Source organism: Cephus cinctus, unplaced genomic scaffold, assembly GCF_000341935.2.
Source record: "Cephus cinctus unplaced genomic scaffold, Ccin1 Ccin1_scaffold0905, whole genome shotgun sequence".
In the NCBI taxonomy this organism is placed as follows: domain Eukaryota; kingdom Metazoa; phylum Arthropoda; class Insecta; order Hymenoptera; family Cephidae; genus Cephus; species Cephus cinctus.
The window spans coordinates 5805-23506 of NW_014333480.1; the positions used below are offsets into that span (position 1 = coordinate 5805).

The following is a 17702-nucleotide window of genomic DNA, read 5'->3' on the forward strand; positions in this document are numbered from 1 at the left end:
AATTTAACGTCGAAGAAGGACTCCAACAAGGCAGAGTTCTTTCTCCGACTCTCTTTAACATCTACGACAGTGGTACAAATGAGGCAGCAGAACTAGAAATTGGTGGTGTCAACTCCAACTCATTTGCAGATGACCGTGTCATCTATGTCGCTGACGGTGACGTCAATGCAATTATCCACAAACTCCAAGACAGAGTAAACAAGATTAATCGTCACTAACTGAATTGGAACCTCAAAATCAACGGACTTAAGAGCGGAGTAATGTTCTACAGACGCCCATGTAATTTCCTCAAAGTCTCGCAATACAACCGTGTGAAAACGGCCAAGATCACAGTTGAAAATCAGCATGGACAAGTCATCGAAATACCAGTCAAAAAAACGGTAAAACATCTGGGAGTTACCTTCGATCATCTACTCCACATTACCAAACATCATCAATCCCAGCTGCAAAAAGCTAGATTTGCAAAATTGATTTGCTACCAGCTGCTCATCAGACCGCTGCTGACCTACGCTGCACCAATGTTATGGAATATGGGGCCGTCGACCATGGAGAAACTTCGCAGACTAGAAAGATCAGCTCTTAGATCCTGTATAAATCGATACAGAAAGGCAGAAACAGGTTACCGTGAAAGAATTAGCAATTTAAAAATCTACAACCTAGCAAACATCATCAGGACTGCTTCTACCTGAAACTATGCAGAAATTACTACGCTAGTTACAAGAACATCAACAACCCGATCATGGACAGATTCACCTGTCCTGATGACGATATTTGCGAGAACCATTGTCTGTCTGGATATCTAATGCCAGAAATGTTCATCTTCTGCGGCCGAAAGGGGTTGTTACAAAACAACTACAACCTACCAATCATATACCACGAGAACCGTCACTGTATGAATAGAAAAATTAAGCTGGACCACAATCATTACATAAACCCAGAATTTTCCACGGCTCTGCCAAAAGTGGACATCAACGATAGACATCGCCTATCAGATGATTACTGGTGGCTCAAAAATGATGCCATCCTCATCGATGAGATTCGAAGGAGGACGGCCTGGGACGTTGATCTCTGAACATCACCATATAACAAGAAGCACCTCAATAGTACAGTAAATATAATTATAGTATTTATATTAATTATATGTAAATAAAATACCTCCCAACCCTCTCCTATCCCATCCAAACATCCTCCCCACTCCCACGTTCTCAAATGATAGATGTATTTTTCTAGACCATAGTTTTTGACATCATTAAATTAATAATTAAGGCTAACACATTATTCTTATGTATTCCAAATACTGACATACCAAAAATACAAAAACCATAAAGGAAACTGGCCAGATCTACCGTGTGTACTTAGGCAGTTTAATATGTTAAGTAAAATATCGAATAAGTTTTTATTGTTAATTTTGTACTTACTAACTAAATTATGTACTTTTGGGGTCAAATAAAAACTAACTTTAAAAAAAAACCATTGAGCCGACAGTCTCCAACTGGCGGCGGTAGGAGAAGGACCTGTGATAGAGAGTGCAACTCTGATAACAATATTTCGATACGAGTGCATGGGTAAAAAGTACGCGAATACCTTTTAAAGGAATAACAAGTCACAGCGATACATTAGTAAAAATAATTGTGTCCGCGCATCTACTCTTCCAAGTGATAGTGGATAATAAGCACGCAGCTAACCAAGAGACTGGGCCTCCCGCCCTTTCTTAACTAGTAATGGGCACCCAAAGCCCAAGTACGAGTTTCCTTCCTTCCTTTCCTTATCCCAAGTACGAGCTCTGGCCTCAACTTTAACTTCAAGCTTGAAGAATTGGCAGCTATCAAAGCATTCTATAACCTCAAAAACGCACGTCGTATAAATACTTCAACGGAGTCCGAGACTGATTCGATAGATGGCGCAGCCAATAAAGGTAGCGTAGCGTCCCTCTAGTCCGGCCAACGGTGGGGCTTGTTAGTGATTGGCTCCGCCATATTATGGGCTCTTTCCGGAATAGAATGGTGTGTGTGAATACGTATATGGGAGAGATTCGCATTGTGTAGCGTGGGCAGTGTTAAGCCCTGTACGGCGGGTTGCCTGTACTTGGCGCGAGACTTGACCGAGACTCTTGATGGTAAAGATTGATAGTTTGAAAATCCGCGCGTAATGTCATGGTGGCGCCAAACAAGCCCTTAATATGGCGTCCCTTCCGGGTGTTGGCCGGACTCTTACTGGAGGGACTCTAAGGTAGCGATGAATTTAAAAAACCACGCAAAACAGCGACGATGCGAAAGACCGATACCAATCCAGAGGTCGCAACAAAAAACCAATATGAGCAACTATCGCATGATAGGGATACGGACGCCGAAGTTACATTCAAGCTCACCAGAGGCGCTGGAAAAAATGACAGTGGCGACAGCTGCAATAATCAAAGCAACATAAACCATAGCGTGGCACCAAGACTCAAGTCACCACCACTCTATGTTCAACTTAACGATAGCAAATCGGCTATTACATTCTTGAACACTAATAACCACGGTCTTACATACAGGTCTTGAAACTTCCTCGAATTTCAGTGGTGGGGGTATGGTCGCTTAATGAGGCTGAATTTAGTTTCAAACAAGCGGCGCTGTGATCGGGTTCCGCAGATGAACATAACCTGCAATCGGTTGTGGGAGAGAGAAATAGGTACGGATCACTTGATCGCAACGCCTCTTGTGGTCATGAGGCGAAATGAAGAGTTCCAAGACCTGTATGTAAGACCGTGAATACTCCAGAAGTTAAAATCACAAAAGTGAGTAAAATGATATTTGACAAATCAAAGCCACACCTATTTAATTTTTTGATTTCAGTCTCACACGATAGCAAAACGGCGCAATTAACGCGCACTAAAAAATTATTACATCAAGTTATCAACTGGGAAAGATTAAGAAAACCCGTCTTATTTATCTGTAAAAATTGCCAACAAATTGGCCATGCGAGTTCAAACTGTAACCTCAAAACAAAGTGCGTGAAGTGCGCTGGTGAGCATACGGTAAAAGATTGCACAATTAAAGAGTCTAATGTTAAAATTATTTTAAGCTGTGTCAACTGCGGAGAAAGAGAGCACCCGGCTAGTTACTTAGGATGTCCCATTCTCAAAATGACAGTCAAGTTGAAGAAATACGTAAATCAACAAAAGGAGGTGAAAAAAAGAAAAATATCATGAAATCTATTAACAACTATGTTATACCCTGACGATCGTTCGCGGAGTCACTAGAATCCAAACTGAAGAATAATTTTCCAACACTCCCGAAAACACAAAATCCAGATAACAATGCATATAATGCAAATAACAACACGTCAAATCAGACCCAGATAGCATTTTCAAGCAACCAAGGCTCTGGCACCTCCAACCTGGAAAACCTGCTGTCCAACTTCAAGGATGAAATCATGCAGGAATTAAAAATAATGAACACTGATATCATTCCAAACACGATCAGAATAGACCAAATCATGGCCGCGTTCATTATGGAATAAAATGGAGCCAACAACTGACCACAAGATCAAGCTAGCTGCCATAAATGTAAATTCTATCGGTACACTAAAAAGAAGATATGATCTACAAACATTTATCGATCGTAACAAAATAGATATATGTTTAATCTCGGAAACTATGTTGAACACAAAGCACAAAGTACAATAATGTAATCACCAACTAGTCAGAACAGATAGGCCAAATTCGAAAAGGGCCGGAGGCACGGCAATAGCCATTAATAGGATGTTTAATTTACCACTATACAACATCCCAACTTAACAGGTAATAAAGTCACTGAATTCACAGCTATAAAAATAAAAACTGGTTCTAATATCAATCTTGTTGTAATCAGTGTCTATGTCACACAATGTGTGGGACAGTCCTTCATCAATGAATTTCACAAATTAGTTGAAGACTTCAAATTAAGTAACAGCGACAACTACTACATAATTGCTGGTGATCTTAATGCCAAGAACATCAGTTGGGGGGATGCTGTCTCGAATGACCGAGGAGATCAATTGGTTCAGTGGATTGAAAAAAACGACATTTACTTCAAAGCAACATTACTTTCGCCAGAGAAACCAACCTTCCCAAAAGCTGGCTCATACCTGGACCACTGCCTCATTGATCTAAGAATTAAGGTTGAGAACCTGGTGAATGGAAAACTACAAACGCTACCGTATGATAGCCATCGTATTGCTATTACTATGACTATTAATGGAGATGATATTGATCCTGGGATTAAAGAAGAGCGCTTAGGCTACTCTGGAGCATATAATTTTAAAAAAGCTAATTGGAGTAAATTCAACAAATACATAACCAAAATATATACTGATGAGCTTAAAATCCCGTATAATAGAAACCTTTCGATAAGAGAAATAGATAAATACATAACGCAGCTGGAAGACAAAATATATGAGGCCGTCAAAGCAACAATACCTAAAATAACTAGAAGAGATGACTACTACATTAAGTATAACAATCGAAAGATAAAGAAGTTGCATGCGTACAAGTCATTCCTCATCAGTAGACAATTTAATAATATTGCAATCAGCACAGAAGAAAGAAATAGAATAAAATTCATCATAAAACGAATTAACAAACTCGTGCACAAAGAATTCAGAAAAACTGTCACAGCATACTGGGAAACCCAAGTTAAGAGTATCAACTATAGAAACACGTCAGAGTTTTTCCCCAAAATAAACCGAATACTCAGGCCACGAAAAGACATTAAGATCAATACACTAAAAGTCGCCATTGACAGTAGCCATCTCGGGACGCATTTAAATAATAAATATCCCGAGCTAGTTGTAAATAATGAAATAATAGCTTCAGATCCAGATGTTAGGCTACATATAATTGGCAAATATCTAGAAAGCATAAATTCACCACGCTACACCAACTTAGGCACCAGCATCAAGAAGATAGTTGATGATACAGCAGGAAAAATCAAACAGATAAACGACAATATGAGGAAGAACAAATACACCTTTGTAACATTCACGCAAACAAATCCAGCATACTACCCAGCCCATCAAGGAGAAGACCTGAAGTTTATGTTCAGCTGCCGCGAAGTATGGGAGATATTGAAGAAATTGAAAAATAAGACCTCAGCTGGGCTTGATAGCATTCCTACAGTCGTACTCAAGAATCTGCCTCAATATATAATCAAAGAATATACAATAATTTTCAACAATGCTATCAACAATGCCTATTGCCTCAGGCGATGGAAAGCCGCTAAAATATTGCCCATACCGAAGAAAGACAAAAACCCAGAAGCCCCTCAAAGTTATAGACCAATTAGCTTAATAATGAGCATCGGCAAAAGTTTTGAGAGACTCATTAAAAAACAAATAGACCAGATCATCAGCGACAAAAAAATAATCGCGGATAATCAGTTCGGGTTTAAGAACATGCATGCAACCATCCATGCAATAAATAAATTCGTATCCGACATCAACAACAGTCTACACAACAACATGATCGTAGGTGCAGCTTTACTGGACCAAGAAAAAACATTTGACTTGGATTGGATCAACGGACTTATTTATAAACTAGACAAACTAAACTTTCCCAAAGGATTCATCCTCCTTCTATATAACATGCTCACGGGCAATTTTTTCTACACACGAGACGGTTTGACACTCTCTAATGATAGCTTCCGGATAGAAGAGGGGCTCCAACAAGGAAAAGTTCTATCACCAATATTGTTTAATATCTACGATAGCGACACTAAGGAGGCAGCGGATCTGGAAAGAGATGGGGTGATGTCTAATTCTTTTGCAGAGAACAGAGTGATTTACCTGGCAAATAGAAATGTTGACATAATTGTCGGGAAACTTCAAGATAGAGTGAATAAAATCAATAAGCACTATCTACTCTGAAATTTAAAACTGAATGCTTCTAAGAGCGAAATAATATTCTTTAGAAGACCAGTTAACCACATAAAAGTCTCTCAATACAACAAAATTAAATCAGCCAGAATCACAGTCGAAGATCCTGAAGGATACAAAAACGTGATTCCTATTAAATATACTGTCAAGTACCTGGGAGTGACATTTGATCACCTACACGGAGAGAAGGCTCTGATACAAAGTACCGACTATCCGGTAGAAAGTACCATACAATTCTCGTACATGGAAACTAAAGCGACATTCTGGCAAATATTATTCAAATATTAAAACAAAAAAAATTTTACTAGATAATTTAGTAATTTTTGTTATCACAGATGTTGCCATGACTTTTAATAGTTTTTATATGAAAACTGATACTTTTTACTATAAAATAGAGTAAGCGGTGTCGCTGTTGCCGTAAATTGACGCCCGCGTCTCTGCGATTTTTTTCGGCATATGAGAGATGTTGTTATGTACGGCGCTTCGGCCTTCTCCGTTTTTAACAATTTATTAAAATTCTATCTATTGTAACATGACAAAACGATCAACCTCTCAGTACTCCTGTACTGAGAGCGCACTCGTTACAAATAGACAACAAGGACGCGCGGCAATTGTCAACACTAGCCGATAGATGAAAAACGTCTCCCGAAAGTCAATCCGTGGAAAGTAATAGAAAAATAATCCGATAGAGGATTAGCGCTTCTCGCTAATCAATATAGGATCACAACTAGTCAAATACGGGATTTCAAATCAATTGAATCATTGGAAATCCGGAATTACAACAGGAAGAACAAGTGAGTTGAATTAAAAGTAGCGTGAATTAAATCCGTAAGGATAACGCATTGTAGAATCGTTATACAGTTAAGCTCGATTTATGCCCTCTGGGATAGAGCATTGTATTTTCATAAAATCACTGTTAATAATTGTGTCGAAAAGCTACGGAACACTAGCATTAGCTATTCCGCTTAGACCGACGAGTAGAGAAAAATTATCCAAGTTCTGAGGAGAACATAGCGATCTACCTCAGAAACTTCAGTTGTCGCCATATTGTTATAATCTATTATCCGCGCCGTGATTAGTTGAGTCGCACACAGTGCCATAGCCAATAGTAGGCAAAGCGCCACTAGGGCTACAGGACCAACACAGGCATAGCCTCTATACCTCACAGACAGGTCAGAGAGCGATAGGAATAGAAAACAAACGTAGGACGATTCCCTGACAATCCTTTCCTACGATACCGACCGTTATATCAGACGATTATAAGTGACACACGTCACAGAACGAGTGTACCGATTACCGATAATTTAAAAAATTTTTGTTATTTTATTTAACCTTATCAACCTGTGTCGCCTAAATTCTTAAAGACGCCAGCCCCGAGCACTTACCTACCTCCCATTTAGTGCACTCATAAGAAGCGTACGAAATTGCACTACCGACAAACGTTACACTATGAATGTAAGTATTAACAATATAATATCATATTGTATAATATCAAAATTTAACACGAGATTAAGTATTATATCGATAAGTATTGACATTTGGAAATTCTAACCTCTTAGCCTCAATCATATACGAAACACGCCGTCAATTACTATTTCAAATAAAACATTTGTTTGAATGGGATATTATACTTGTTTCTTCTCGAATATTAATTAGCTCATAAAATACTTATTTGTTTGTCTACATTGTCTACGGGAAGGAACAAAAAATTATATTACGGAAAAATTACTATTTTGGTTCGGTAAAAATTCCTATGGTACTTGTAAAACATCCAAGATGTCCTCTGGAAGCGCTGCTGTACCATGCTACTTTGGTAGATTTTACTTTCATGGCTTAGCACCTTCTACCAGATCCTTCTCTCCGTGTACTTCACATGACAAAACATCACAAACTTCAATTAGAGAAGGCCAAGAATTCTATAAAAACTAATAGCCAGGATTTTCTACAATAGAAACCTCGAGACGAAGGCCAAACTAATTTGCTACCAGCTGCTGGTGAGATCACTGATAACATATGTGGCTCCAATGCTGTGGAACATGGGGCCTACAGTGATGGAAAAATTTCGCAGACTAGAAAGATCCATACTGCGGTCATGTGTCAGACTGTATAGAACCGCTGAAGCCAACTACCAGGAGAGAATCAGCAGCGAAAAAATCTATAACAAAGCCAATATCACTAGAATAGACTGTTTCTATTTGAAACTTTGCAGAAACTACTATGAAAGCTATCGAAAGATCAACAACCCGATAATGGACAATCTAGTGTGCCAAGACGATGCAGAAAGCAGAAGCAAATGCCTAACTGAGTACATCACGCCCGAAACGTTCGTATTTTGTGATAAACAGGGAGTAATTCAAAATGCCGAAAATCTCCCTATCATATACCATGAAAAAAGGAACTTTACCGACAAAAGAATAAACCTGAATTATGACGACTACAAAAACTTTATTTTCTCTACGGCACTCCTTAGAGTAGATGCCAATGACAAACAGAGATTAACAAAAGAATACTGGTGGTTAACAAGCGATGGCAAACACGTTCATGAAATCCGATGGAGAACCTTCAGGAAATAATAGACCCTCGGGAAGAAAACCTACTATAGGTACCTGAATTAGGAGCCCATGCAAAGTGTGGTTGATAATTAATATATTTAATTAATATATTAATAAGTTTGTAAATATGTACTGTGACGAAAATTTCTTTTTTAATTATAACCAAATTTGATTCCCCGAGTCGTTCGTAGCAAAACAGCTGATTTTCCGTCGACCAATAATAAACCTCTATCCCCCTGGAATGCGATACCGAAAAAGACCGATTGGGCGCCAGACGCACCTTTGCGTCACGATACGAAATCTGCAAGATAATTCCAGAAGGGACGGAGAAAGTGCCACCGACCAGCACAGATAATTCGCGAGATGGTAGAGGATGGTAGAGATCACCGAGGTGTTGGTAAGGGAATTGATTAGGGGAATGAGAACCTCGGAATAGAAAACAATAACAGGTGTCCTTTTATTTAGGACGATTGAGAATTTCAACGATTAACAAATAATAATTTCGACACAAGTCTAATAAATGTAGTTGATAACAATTTAGGTAAATCAAACGAAATCTAAAGTAATTCTTTTGCGATACTTTCGTATATGATACGTGAAGTCTCGGGAAGCGAGACCATGATACACTACACGCGTCCTCGTCAAGCGAGAACTCGCGGATTCTTTCTGTTAGGTCTCCAGGGTCACGAGACTTTTGCGCTAACAAAATACTACAAAATCAAGACATAATAGTTAACTAGAGAAATATAGGCGATATACGGAATCCTTTCCACGTTAGCGATACGGAAATCATCCATAGGCGAAGGCCCTGGGAGAAACGCGAACGCGAAAATGATAGGATTTCGTGACTCGTTACAAAATTCTTACCGGTATTATTGAAACTACTGACGATACAAAATTCGCACCCGACCACGATGATAACTCAGACAAGAATGTTCTTCACGCAAAGTTCACTGCAGGACTGGGACTCGCGTCCCCACTAACAATCAAAAGTAGTGCCCTTAGATAGCCAATTAGATCCTCGGGAGGATTTACAATACTCGTATTACTACGCCGTTACAAAAGTCATGCCGTTGGACTATTCCTCGATAAGACACACGATATAATACTAGAGTGACATCTGTGGCTCAATCGCCTTACCCCTACGAGACGGACTTCGACAATATTCGGTAGATGCCGGAGTCTTCCACTGAGAAACGATACATAATACTCGGAAGGACGGCGTAAAATAAAAGTTCCAATCGTGGACTAAATTCAACACTTTGACATCCTGATCGTAAGTTCCCTAGCCACGCGGAACATAGTCACAGCCTCGCTGCCGTAGCTCGGGTGTCCAGTGGCCTCTGGTGGCGGTGAGATTCCGGCCCTGTCCTCGACGATAGTGGCTGAGATCCTGATGACTTTGGTAGGTCTGGTCGTTTCTGTGTCCTATGGCAAGCCAGTTACGGTGCCTCCACGCAGGGGCCCGTTGATCTTCAACACGAGGAGTCTCGCGGAACTCGAGACCTCCTCGTCTTCGTTACTAGTCCTAATACTAGGGACTTTCAGTATTGACGATATAAAACGATAGGTAGGGTGGAGTCCATGGCGCTGTCCTTTTGAGTTGACTCTCCGTCTTCTTTGTCGGGTATGGTCCCTTATAGGGTGGACTCGTCAGGTCGACACGGAAGCTCTCCACGTTCCTCAGCGTAAAATCTGCTTATCCTCCTTCGTTAGCTTCCAGCTGTCCGGATGGCTCGGTTCCGATGAGGTGGTCGTGACGTATGAAATATTTGTATACGAAAATATTAACTTAATGTTCCCTAATGCCTATGACCCTGGAGCTCCTGGCCGGTTGCGTAACATTTTATTGGAAAAAGGGACGTAAATGAGTCCCGAAATTGAAAAACGGAAGTAACCAATACGGGACTTTTGTGACGTCCACAAATAACGTCACAGTACATATGTAAATAAGCAACCTACCACAGACCCATCCTACCACACTCCAATATTGCTTATGACCTTCTCCCAAAAGTGACAGATATTTTTTTTACCAACCTATTTTTCACATCTAAGGAAAAAGAAACTACCTTAAAACTAAATACTAAGTTTTTATTCAAAATGTTGACGTAGGATAACTAACTAAAGAAAAACTATAGTGTGATAGTTGGTGAGATTTACCAACTGTAACGAACCAGCTTTAAGTATGATTATGGATAAATTTAAGTATTTTTGTTGTGATTTTTAGCAGAGAACATATATCACATGGAAGCGTAGGTCCCGTGTTGACATTTCGCAGAGAAAAAGTAATTTCACTTTTCTCCGGTAGATGGCGCGGCGATGTATCAGTGTGCCACACACATGGAAAGGGTATAAACCACGCCTCTTGCGGCCGACTCTCTTGCATTCATGCTCACAGCCTATCACGATCTCTTGCCTACATTAACCTGCTTCCAACGTTGGCGTGATAGTGCGTACTCACTCGCATTAACGCATTTCTAATGTTTGGAATGATGGTGCGTTTTCACTCATCTATGCGCCTGACAAGGAGAAGGTTCGCTACAGGAATTACAGTTTGTATATGGGGTGTTCCGCGCCAAATCGGGCAGTTTGAAAAACTTTAATTTTTGCCTCATTCCCTCATTTTTTGACATTTTTTTGTACCATTCGAAAAAATCTTCCAGGTAAATTTTGAGATCTTTTTTATGACCCATTCAAAACCGTTCTTTTTTCGGTTTTCTACCCATAACTTTTTGAATAATGGACCAAATTAGTTCCTGTTTTTTTCAAAATATTTGTGATTTTTAAGTTTTAAACTTGAAATCTTTTTTTTTTGAAAGTAAGTGATCACAAATTACTATCCACTTAACAACTTTTAAGCCAGGTCTGATCGTGGGATCTTTACAATTTCTAATTTTTTCGATCTTTGAAAATTTGACAAATTTTTTTTTCTCTGTTAATCATTATGAAAATATTTTGAAAAAATTTGTCGTATTTTTTTTAAGTACCTTAAAAATGAAAATTTTGAAAATACAAGATCTAATTTGGTCCATTATTCAAAAAGTTGTGGACAAAAAACCGAAAAAACCGCGGTTTTGAACGGGTCATCAAAAAAATCTGAGCGATGAATGTGAAAAGACGCGCGATCATAGCAAGAGACGGAGCTAGTCATTTATCGGTGTGTTCGTTCACATCGATACAAACAGCACTCGCAATGGTTGAGGTGATCACTAACCGATCACCCCAGCGTTTCGTGCCAAATCTTCCCATAAGGCCTGTGCTTCCATGTAATATATGTTCTCTGTTTTTAGGCTTAAGTACAAATGTATATGAGATTATGGGTGCAATTAAAAACAAATTAAAAAAAAAAACCATTGAGCCGTTCTTATATGTGTATTTTTAATAAATCATTATATACAAATATTGTTTAAACACTTAACATACTACATAATTACTACACAATTTTTATAAAATATATGACAATATTAATAATACAAAAAATATAGCAAAGGACAATAACTCTATCCTTACGTTTAAAATAAATCAAATTACTCGATTAGTATATTGACTTCCTCAAAAAAAAAACTGTAGGTACTTCAGTTGGAAACAAGGAATCAAAACTCTGAGGAAATCTTCATAAGTAGAACGGACTTTATTCTTTCTTTTTTACAAGCACACTGTGTTCGCGCCCTAGCGTCTCTGCGACGACTACTACTTTGTCTCCTTACTTCCCCCTCCTATATCGAGGCTTTTGCCCTACGCGCGAGAGCTAGGCAACGTTGCTGTGTTCTAGGAAATAGTCGACCGTTGCGCTTTGTTTACATTAAGATGCCTACAGTCGGCCAATCCTGACATTTGGACGTCTCGGACAAATATGAACTAAAATTTTCAAGGAAACAAGAAACCACTTACATACTAATTCGCTTCTTAACGCATACCTTACTCGCGAATATATGGTTTTATTTGGTCAACAGCAATCACTCCTGTATACGGTAACTGAGTGAGCTGGAACCCGTCGATGTCGGTAACCACGTAACGATCGGAATCTAGCACTTTCTTTATGACGTATGGACCTTTAAACTTCGGTATGAGCTTCTTATTGGTACCAGCGGAAGTATCAACGTTCCGGATCATGACGTAATCACCTTCGCTATATTGTGTCGCTTTCTTATGTTTCTGATTATAGTACCGCTCGTTCATTTCCTGACTCTTACAAATTTTCTTCGAAGCGGCTTCCCTAATTGAGGTAAGATCGCGCTCGTTATTCGAATACGAATCCAGAATCAGTCTAAGATTATCATTTATCTCGTGAATTTGATCAACCCCAAATAGCAGTTTACTGGGTGTCTCTCCAGTCGATCGGCAAACAGTGTTATTGATCGCAAACTCTACTTTACTCAATACTTGATCCCATTTTCTTGGATCGTCGCAAATTTTCGATATCATCGGAGTAATTACACGATTAAATCGCTCTACTTGACCGTTAGCGCGCGGTGTACCTACAGCCACGAGTACGTGTTTGACGGATTCGTCACTTACAAATGTTTGAAATCGGTCTGACGTGAACGCCGTCCCGCGATCACTAATGATCCGCCTAGGCTTACTGTACGCCTGAAAGTAATTTCGTAAATGCTTTATCGTTTCTTCCGATGTCGTAGACTTACACGGAAACAATTTAACAAATTTCGTAAAAGCATCGACGATCGCTAGAATATACCGGTAACCACGCCCGGTCTTCTCCAAAGGTCCATAGTGATCCACGTGGATTGTCTGAAAAGGTAGCTTATCCTTTTGGATACTGTACAGGTGTCCTTCCGGTTTTCCGCTCGAGGGCGAAAATTCAATGCAACGCAAACAATTCGAAATGTGCGCCTTTACCTTTTCTTTGATTCGCGGAAACCAGTAGACTTTCTTAATATTATCTATTACCTTATCAATACCAACATGTCGAATATCGTCGTGACACGTGCGAATCACATTGTCTTCCATAGACGAGGGAACATAAAAGAGCAGTATCTTATTCTTATTTTTACGGTATACGAGGCCATCTCTAATTTCACAATATTTATCTTCGGCGGTCTCGAGTCTATCACAAATCTTTCAGATCTCCTCATCGCGGTCCTGTTGAATCGACAATGTTTGCTCGAATGAGTTTGCCTCTAAAATGAGGATGCTATGACATCGCGACAACGCATCGGCGTGTGCCATCCGCGAACCGGGTCGATGGATAATTTTGTAATCATAATTTTCCAAGAACAATGCCCATCGAGATATTCGAGGATTCACTGTCTTTTTACTGAGCGTGAGACGAAAGCTATCACAATCCGTGATGATTTTAAACTTTATACCAGCGACGTAGATGTGGAAGCGTTTGATTGCATACACCACAGCGAGACATTCAAGCTCAAAGCTGTGATACTTCGACTCCGTCGGCGTCGTTCGTTTACTAAAGTAGAACACTGGTCTAAATATTTTGTCACTCTGTTTTTGTAATAGTATCGCTCCGTAACCACTCGCGCTTGCATCACAATGCAACTCGGTCTCGAGGTGTGGCGAAAAGATTGCTAAAATCGGTTCAGAGGACAATGCTTGCTTTAAGGTTTCAAAAACATCGAGCTCTTCTGCTCCGAATTTGAATGGAACGTTTTTTTTTATGAGATCGTACAATGGTTTTGCGATTATTGAGAAATTAGGTATGAATCGCCTGAAATAACTCGCTAAGCCGATAAATCGATGGACCTCCTTCGCATTTCGCGGAACCGGATAATGCATTACTGAATCGACATTCTCTTTACTAGGACGAACACCATTCTTATTTATCACATATCCCAAATACGTTATCTCCGTTTGAACGAAAAAACACTTGTCTAGTCGAAATTTTAAGTGGTGCTTTCTAGCCGTCTCAAATACTTCTTTGAGAATTTCCAAGTGTTCGTCAACATTCTCCGTAGCTATCAAAATGTCATCGAGATATAACAAAACCTTGTTCTCGCGAATCAGTTTCTCGAAAACTCCATTGACAAATCTCTGAAATACACGCGGCGCGTTCGTCAGCCCGAAGGGCATACGTCGGTACTCAAATTGCCCAAACGGTGTTACAAACGATGTGTACTTTGTAGAGCACTCAGACATTTTAACGTGATGGAAACCGTTTTTCAGATCGAGACTAGAAAAATACTTTTCCTTCATCGATCCTTCAAACGATCGAGATGATCGTCGATAAGCGGTGCTGGAAAATTGTCTCTTACTGTAACCTTGTTCAATTCGCGATAGTCAACACAAAGTCTTATTTCGTTGTTTTTCTTTCGCACAAGTACGATCGGGCTAGCATATGGCGACTTACTCGGCCTTATCGTACCTTCTTCCAGCAAATCGTCAAGAATTTTCTTTACTTTCTCCCCATCAGAAAAAGCTAAACGCCTCGGTCGGAAAGTAATTGGTTGCTCGTTCTTTAGACTAATTACCATTTCCGGTTCAGGTTCCTGATCGTCAGAGCCCCACTTCGAAACATATTCGGTTTCATACAACTCTTGCAATTTTTTTGATATTTCAAATCCGATTTTCGGATTAATATTTAGTTGATTTTTAACTTGATATGGTGACCATTCTCCGTAGCTATCAAAATGTCATCGAGATATAACAAAACCTTGTTCTCGCGAATCAGTTTCTCGAAAACTCCATTGACAAATCTCTGAACTACACGCGGCGCGTTCGTCAACCCGAAGGGCATACGTCGGTACTCAAATTGACCAAACGGTGTTACAAACGAGGTGTACTTTGTAGAGCACTCAGACATTTTAACGTGATGGAAACCGTTTTTCAGATCGAGACTAGAAAAATACTTTTCCTTCATCGATCCTTCAAACGATCGAGATGATCGTCGATAAGCGGTGCTGGAAAATTGTCTCTTACTGTAACCTTGTTCAATTCGCGATGGTTAACACAAAGTCTTATTTCGTTGTTTTTCTTTCGCACAAGTACGATCGGGCTAGCATATGGCGACTTACTCGGCCTTATCGTACCTTCTTCCACCAAATCGTCAAGAATTTTCTTTACTTTCTCCCCATCAGAAAAAGCTAAACGCCTCGGTCGGAAAGTAATTGGTTGCTCGTTCTTTAGACTAATTACCATTTCCGGTTCAGGTTCCTGATCGTCAGAGCCCCACTTCGAAACATATTCGGTTTCATACAACTCTTGCAATTTTTTTGATATTTCAAATCCGATTTTCGGATTAATATTTAGTTGATTTTTAACTTGATATGGTGACTCGACATAATTAATCATCATTATCTGTGTGATGGTATCGAGCTCCTCCACAGAGATGTAGTTTTTCGCAATTTGTATGGTTTCGCCTAACTCGACTCTCATCAACGGATTTCTGGAAAAATCACGCCCAAGTAACGCGACACACGACATCGTTTCTTTAGGGACTACTAGAAAGCGTATCTCTATCTCGATTCCTTCAACCTTCAAAGTTCTCGTGAATGTACCTAACACGTGAACGACTGACTTATTCATCCCTCAAAAACGATCACCGTTCGGCGGTACAGGTTCGCGCAAATTCATCGGTACATACTCGCTTCTTATTAAACTTACCGGAAAGCCAGGATCGACTACAGCACTTACAGTATGAATACGCTTACCACCTTCCGTGTCATCAACAGAGAAGCTAAGCTGAACATAGTACGGATCGCTAGCATGAATCGGTTCAATCATACTCGTTGTACTCGCTGGTGCGGACTTCGATTCTTCTTCTGGACAATCCTTCTTCTGATGACTCGTTGACCCACAGTTGAAACACGAGCCTCTCGGTTTCTTTGGCTTCGGGTAGTTGGGTGCGACATGTCCAGACTCACGGCAATTGTAGCATCTCGGCGTCCTTCGCTGCGACGTTGGTTTCTCGGTTGTTGATGTCGAATCTACTTTCGACGGCGTTGAATTCTCCTTGACCAATGACGAATTGTCCTTTGATTCTTTCATCGATTTCCCATCTTTCTTCCACTTCGATTCTCGATCGAACGCCTTTTTCGGATGCAGCGTCACCTTTTCAAACGCTTGAAGCAACTCCACTTGCGTCTTGAACCGCATAATTCGTGCCTGGTCTTGCAAGTTAGTGTCATTTATTCCATCGATAACATAATCGATGATCTCGTCTTCATCGATTGGTACACGATTAGCCAAAATGACTTTATCATGATAATAATCACCAAATGGTTCGTTTGTCTGCCACTGTCTTTGTTCGAATTTTTTACGTAGCACTAACTTCGTTTGTCGATGATCGAACATCTGTTTCATTTCCTTCAATAAGTCCTCAACACTCAGTACGAGATGACTCGGCTTTGAATGAAACCATTCCAGTGCGCGGCCCTTTAACTTCGAACTGATCAAAATCCTCGATGAATTGTCATCCAGGTTATACGTCGCTCGCAATAAGGACAATTGTTGTTCCCATCTCCAAAACGAGCCTTCGCTGCCGTTAAATTCACTCAGTAGATCCCGAACAGCCCTCACTTTCTCGTTTGTGGTCTGTGAACTATGTCTTTCTTGACTGTCGTTCGCCTCGGTATTAACATGTGGTGTATACCCTTGTCTCGCGATTTCCAACTCCCGCTGAAGCAGACTTCGTTCCCTTCGCAATAATTCGTTCTCTCGGCGTATCAACTCGTCCTCGGTCGGGGCATTCCTTGTACCATGTACCTGGACTATAGTCTCGACGCCTTCGTGATAGTCGTTCTCCGACTCAGATGCATTTTCCTCGTGCTCCCCAATGCTCTCGACCAGTTTTTCGCGTTCCTCGTTAAGACGTTCCCATATGGCCGCGTCAAAACTTGTCAAGCGTTTTATCAGTTCGGCTTTAGCACCCACCACTGACAAATTATTTTCACGAAGAAAATCTTTCAATTCGGCGACTGTATACTCAGAGGGTTCTTTGGCTGCCATCTCGATACACTTCACGCGATCGCTTGACCGGCGCGCCAGAGAAAGTTTACTTCTTCTTCTTCTCCACGCGCACTTTTGCACGCAGCAGCGCGCTGTTACTGTTTCTTTGCCCTTCAACTAAATCGAGACACTTCCTCAAGAGTTAGTGGCACTACGATTTTTGTAATCACCTATCCTAAAAATGTTTGTTTGTCCGTGTAACGATACACGCGAATTTTTTGCACACAGTAAAACAAATTATTGTCACGTTCCACGTTTTTTTTTTCACACAGCAATTACCCGTATCGACTGCAACCGCAAATAGTTAGCACAAAGCTTCAATTCCGGATCGGTCTCGGT

General features: G+C 40.2%; 2 protein-coding genes across 2 annotated transcripts in view; one reads left to right on the forward strand and one right to left on the reverse strand.

Annotated features, from left to right (window-relative positions):
- The first annotated feature begins 2267 nt into the window (after positions 1 to 2267).
- Positions 2268 to 5883, forward strand: LOC112494863. Its single transcript, XM_025088356.1, has 2 exons — positions 2268 to 2520; positions 3782 to 5883. Exons 1-2 carry the CDS (start codon positions 2268 to 2270, stop codon positions 5881 to 5883), a joined length of 2355 nt encoding a protein of 784 aa, XP_024944124.1.
- Positions 5884 to 12052: 6169 nt separating this feature from the next.
- LOC107271116 overlaps positions 12053 to 17702 on the reverse strand; it is a 64501-nt gene continuing 58851 nt past the window's right edge. Inside the window, exon 5 of the mRNA XM_015746736.2 lies at positions 12053 to 12255. The gene's annotated coding sequence lies outside the window, so the exon portion shown is untranslated. The remainder of the gene's footprint in view (positions 12256 to 17702) is intronic.

What these genes read in the sequence shown, in the direction of transcription:
- LOC112494863 (XM_025088356.1), top strand. Translation starts at nt 2,268, where the DNA reads ATGCGAAAGACCGATACCAATCCAGAGGTCGCAACAAAAAACCAATAT. An exon ending in CTTGAACACTAATAACCACG is followed by an intron (nt 2,521 to 3,781) that starts GTCTTACATACA and finishes CCAACTTAACAG; the next exon opens with GTAATAAAGTCACTGAATTC.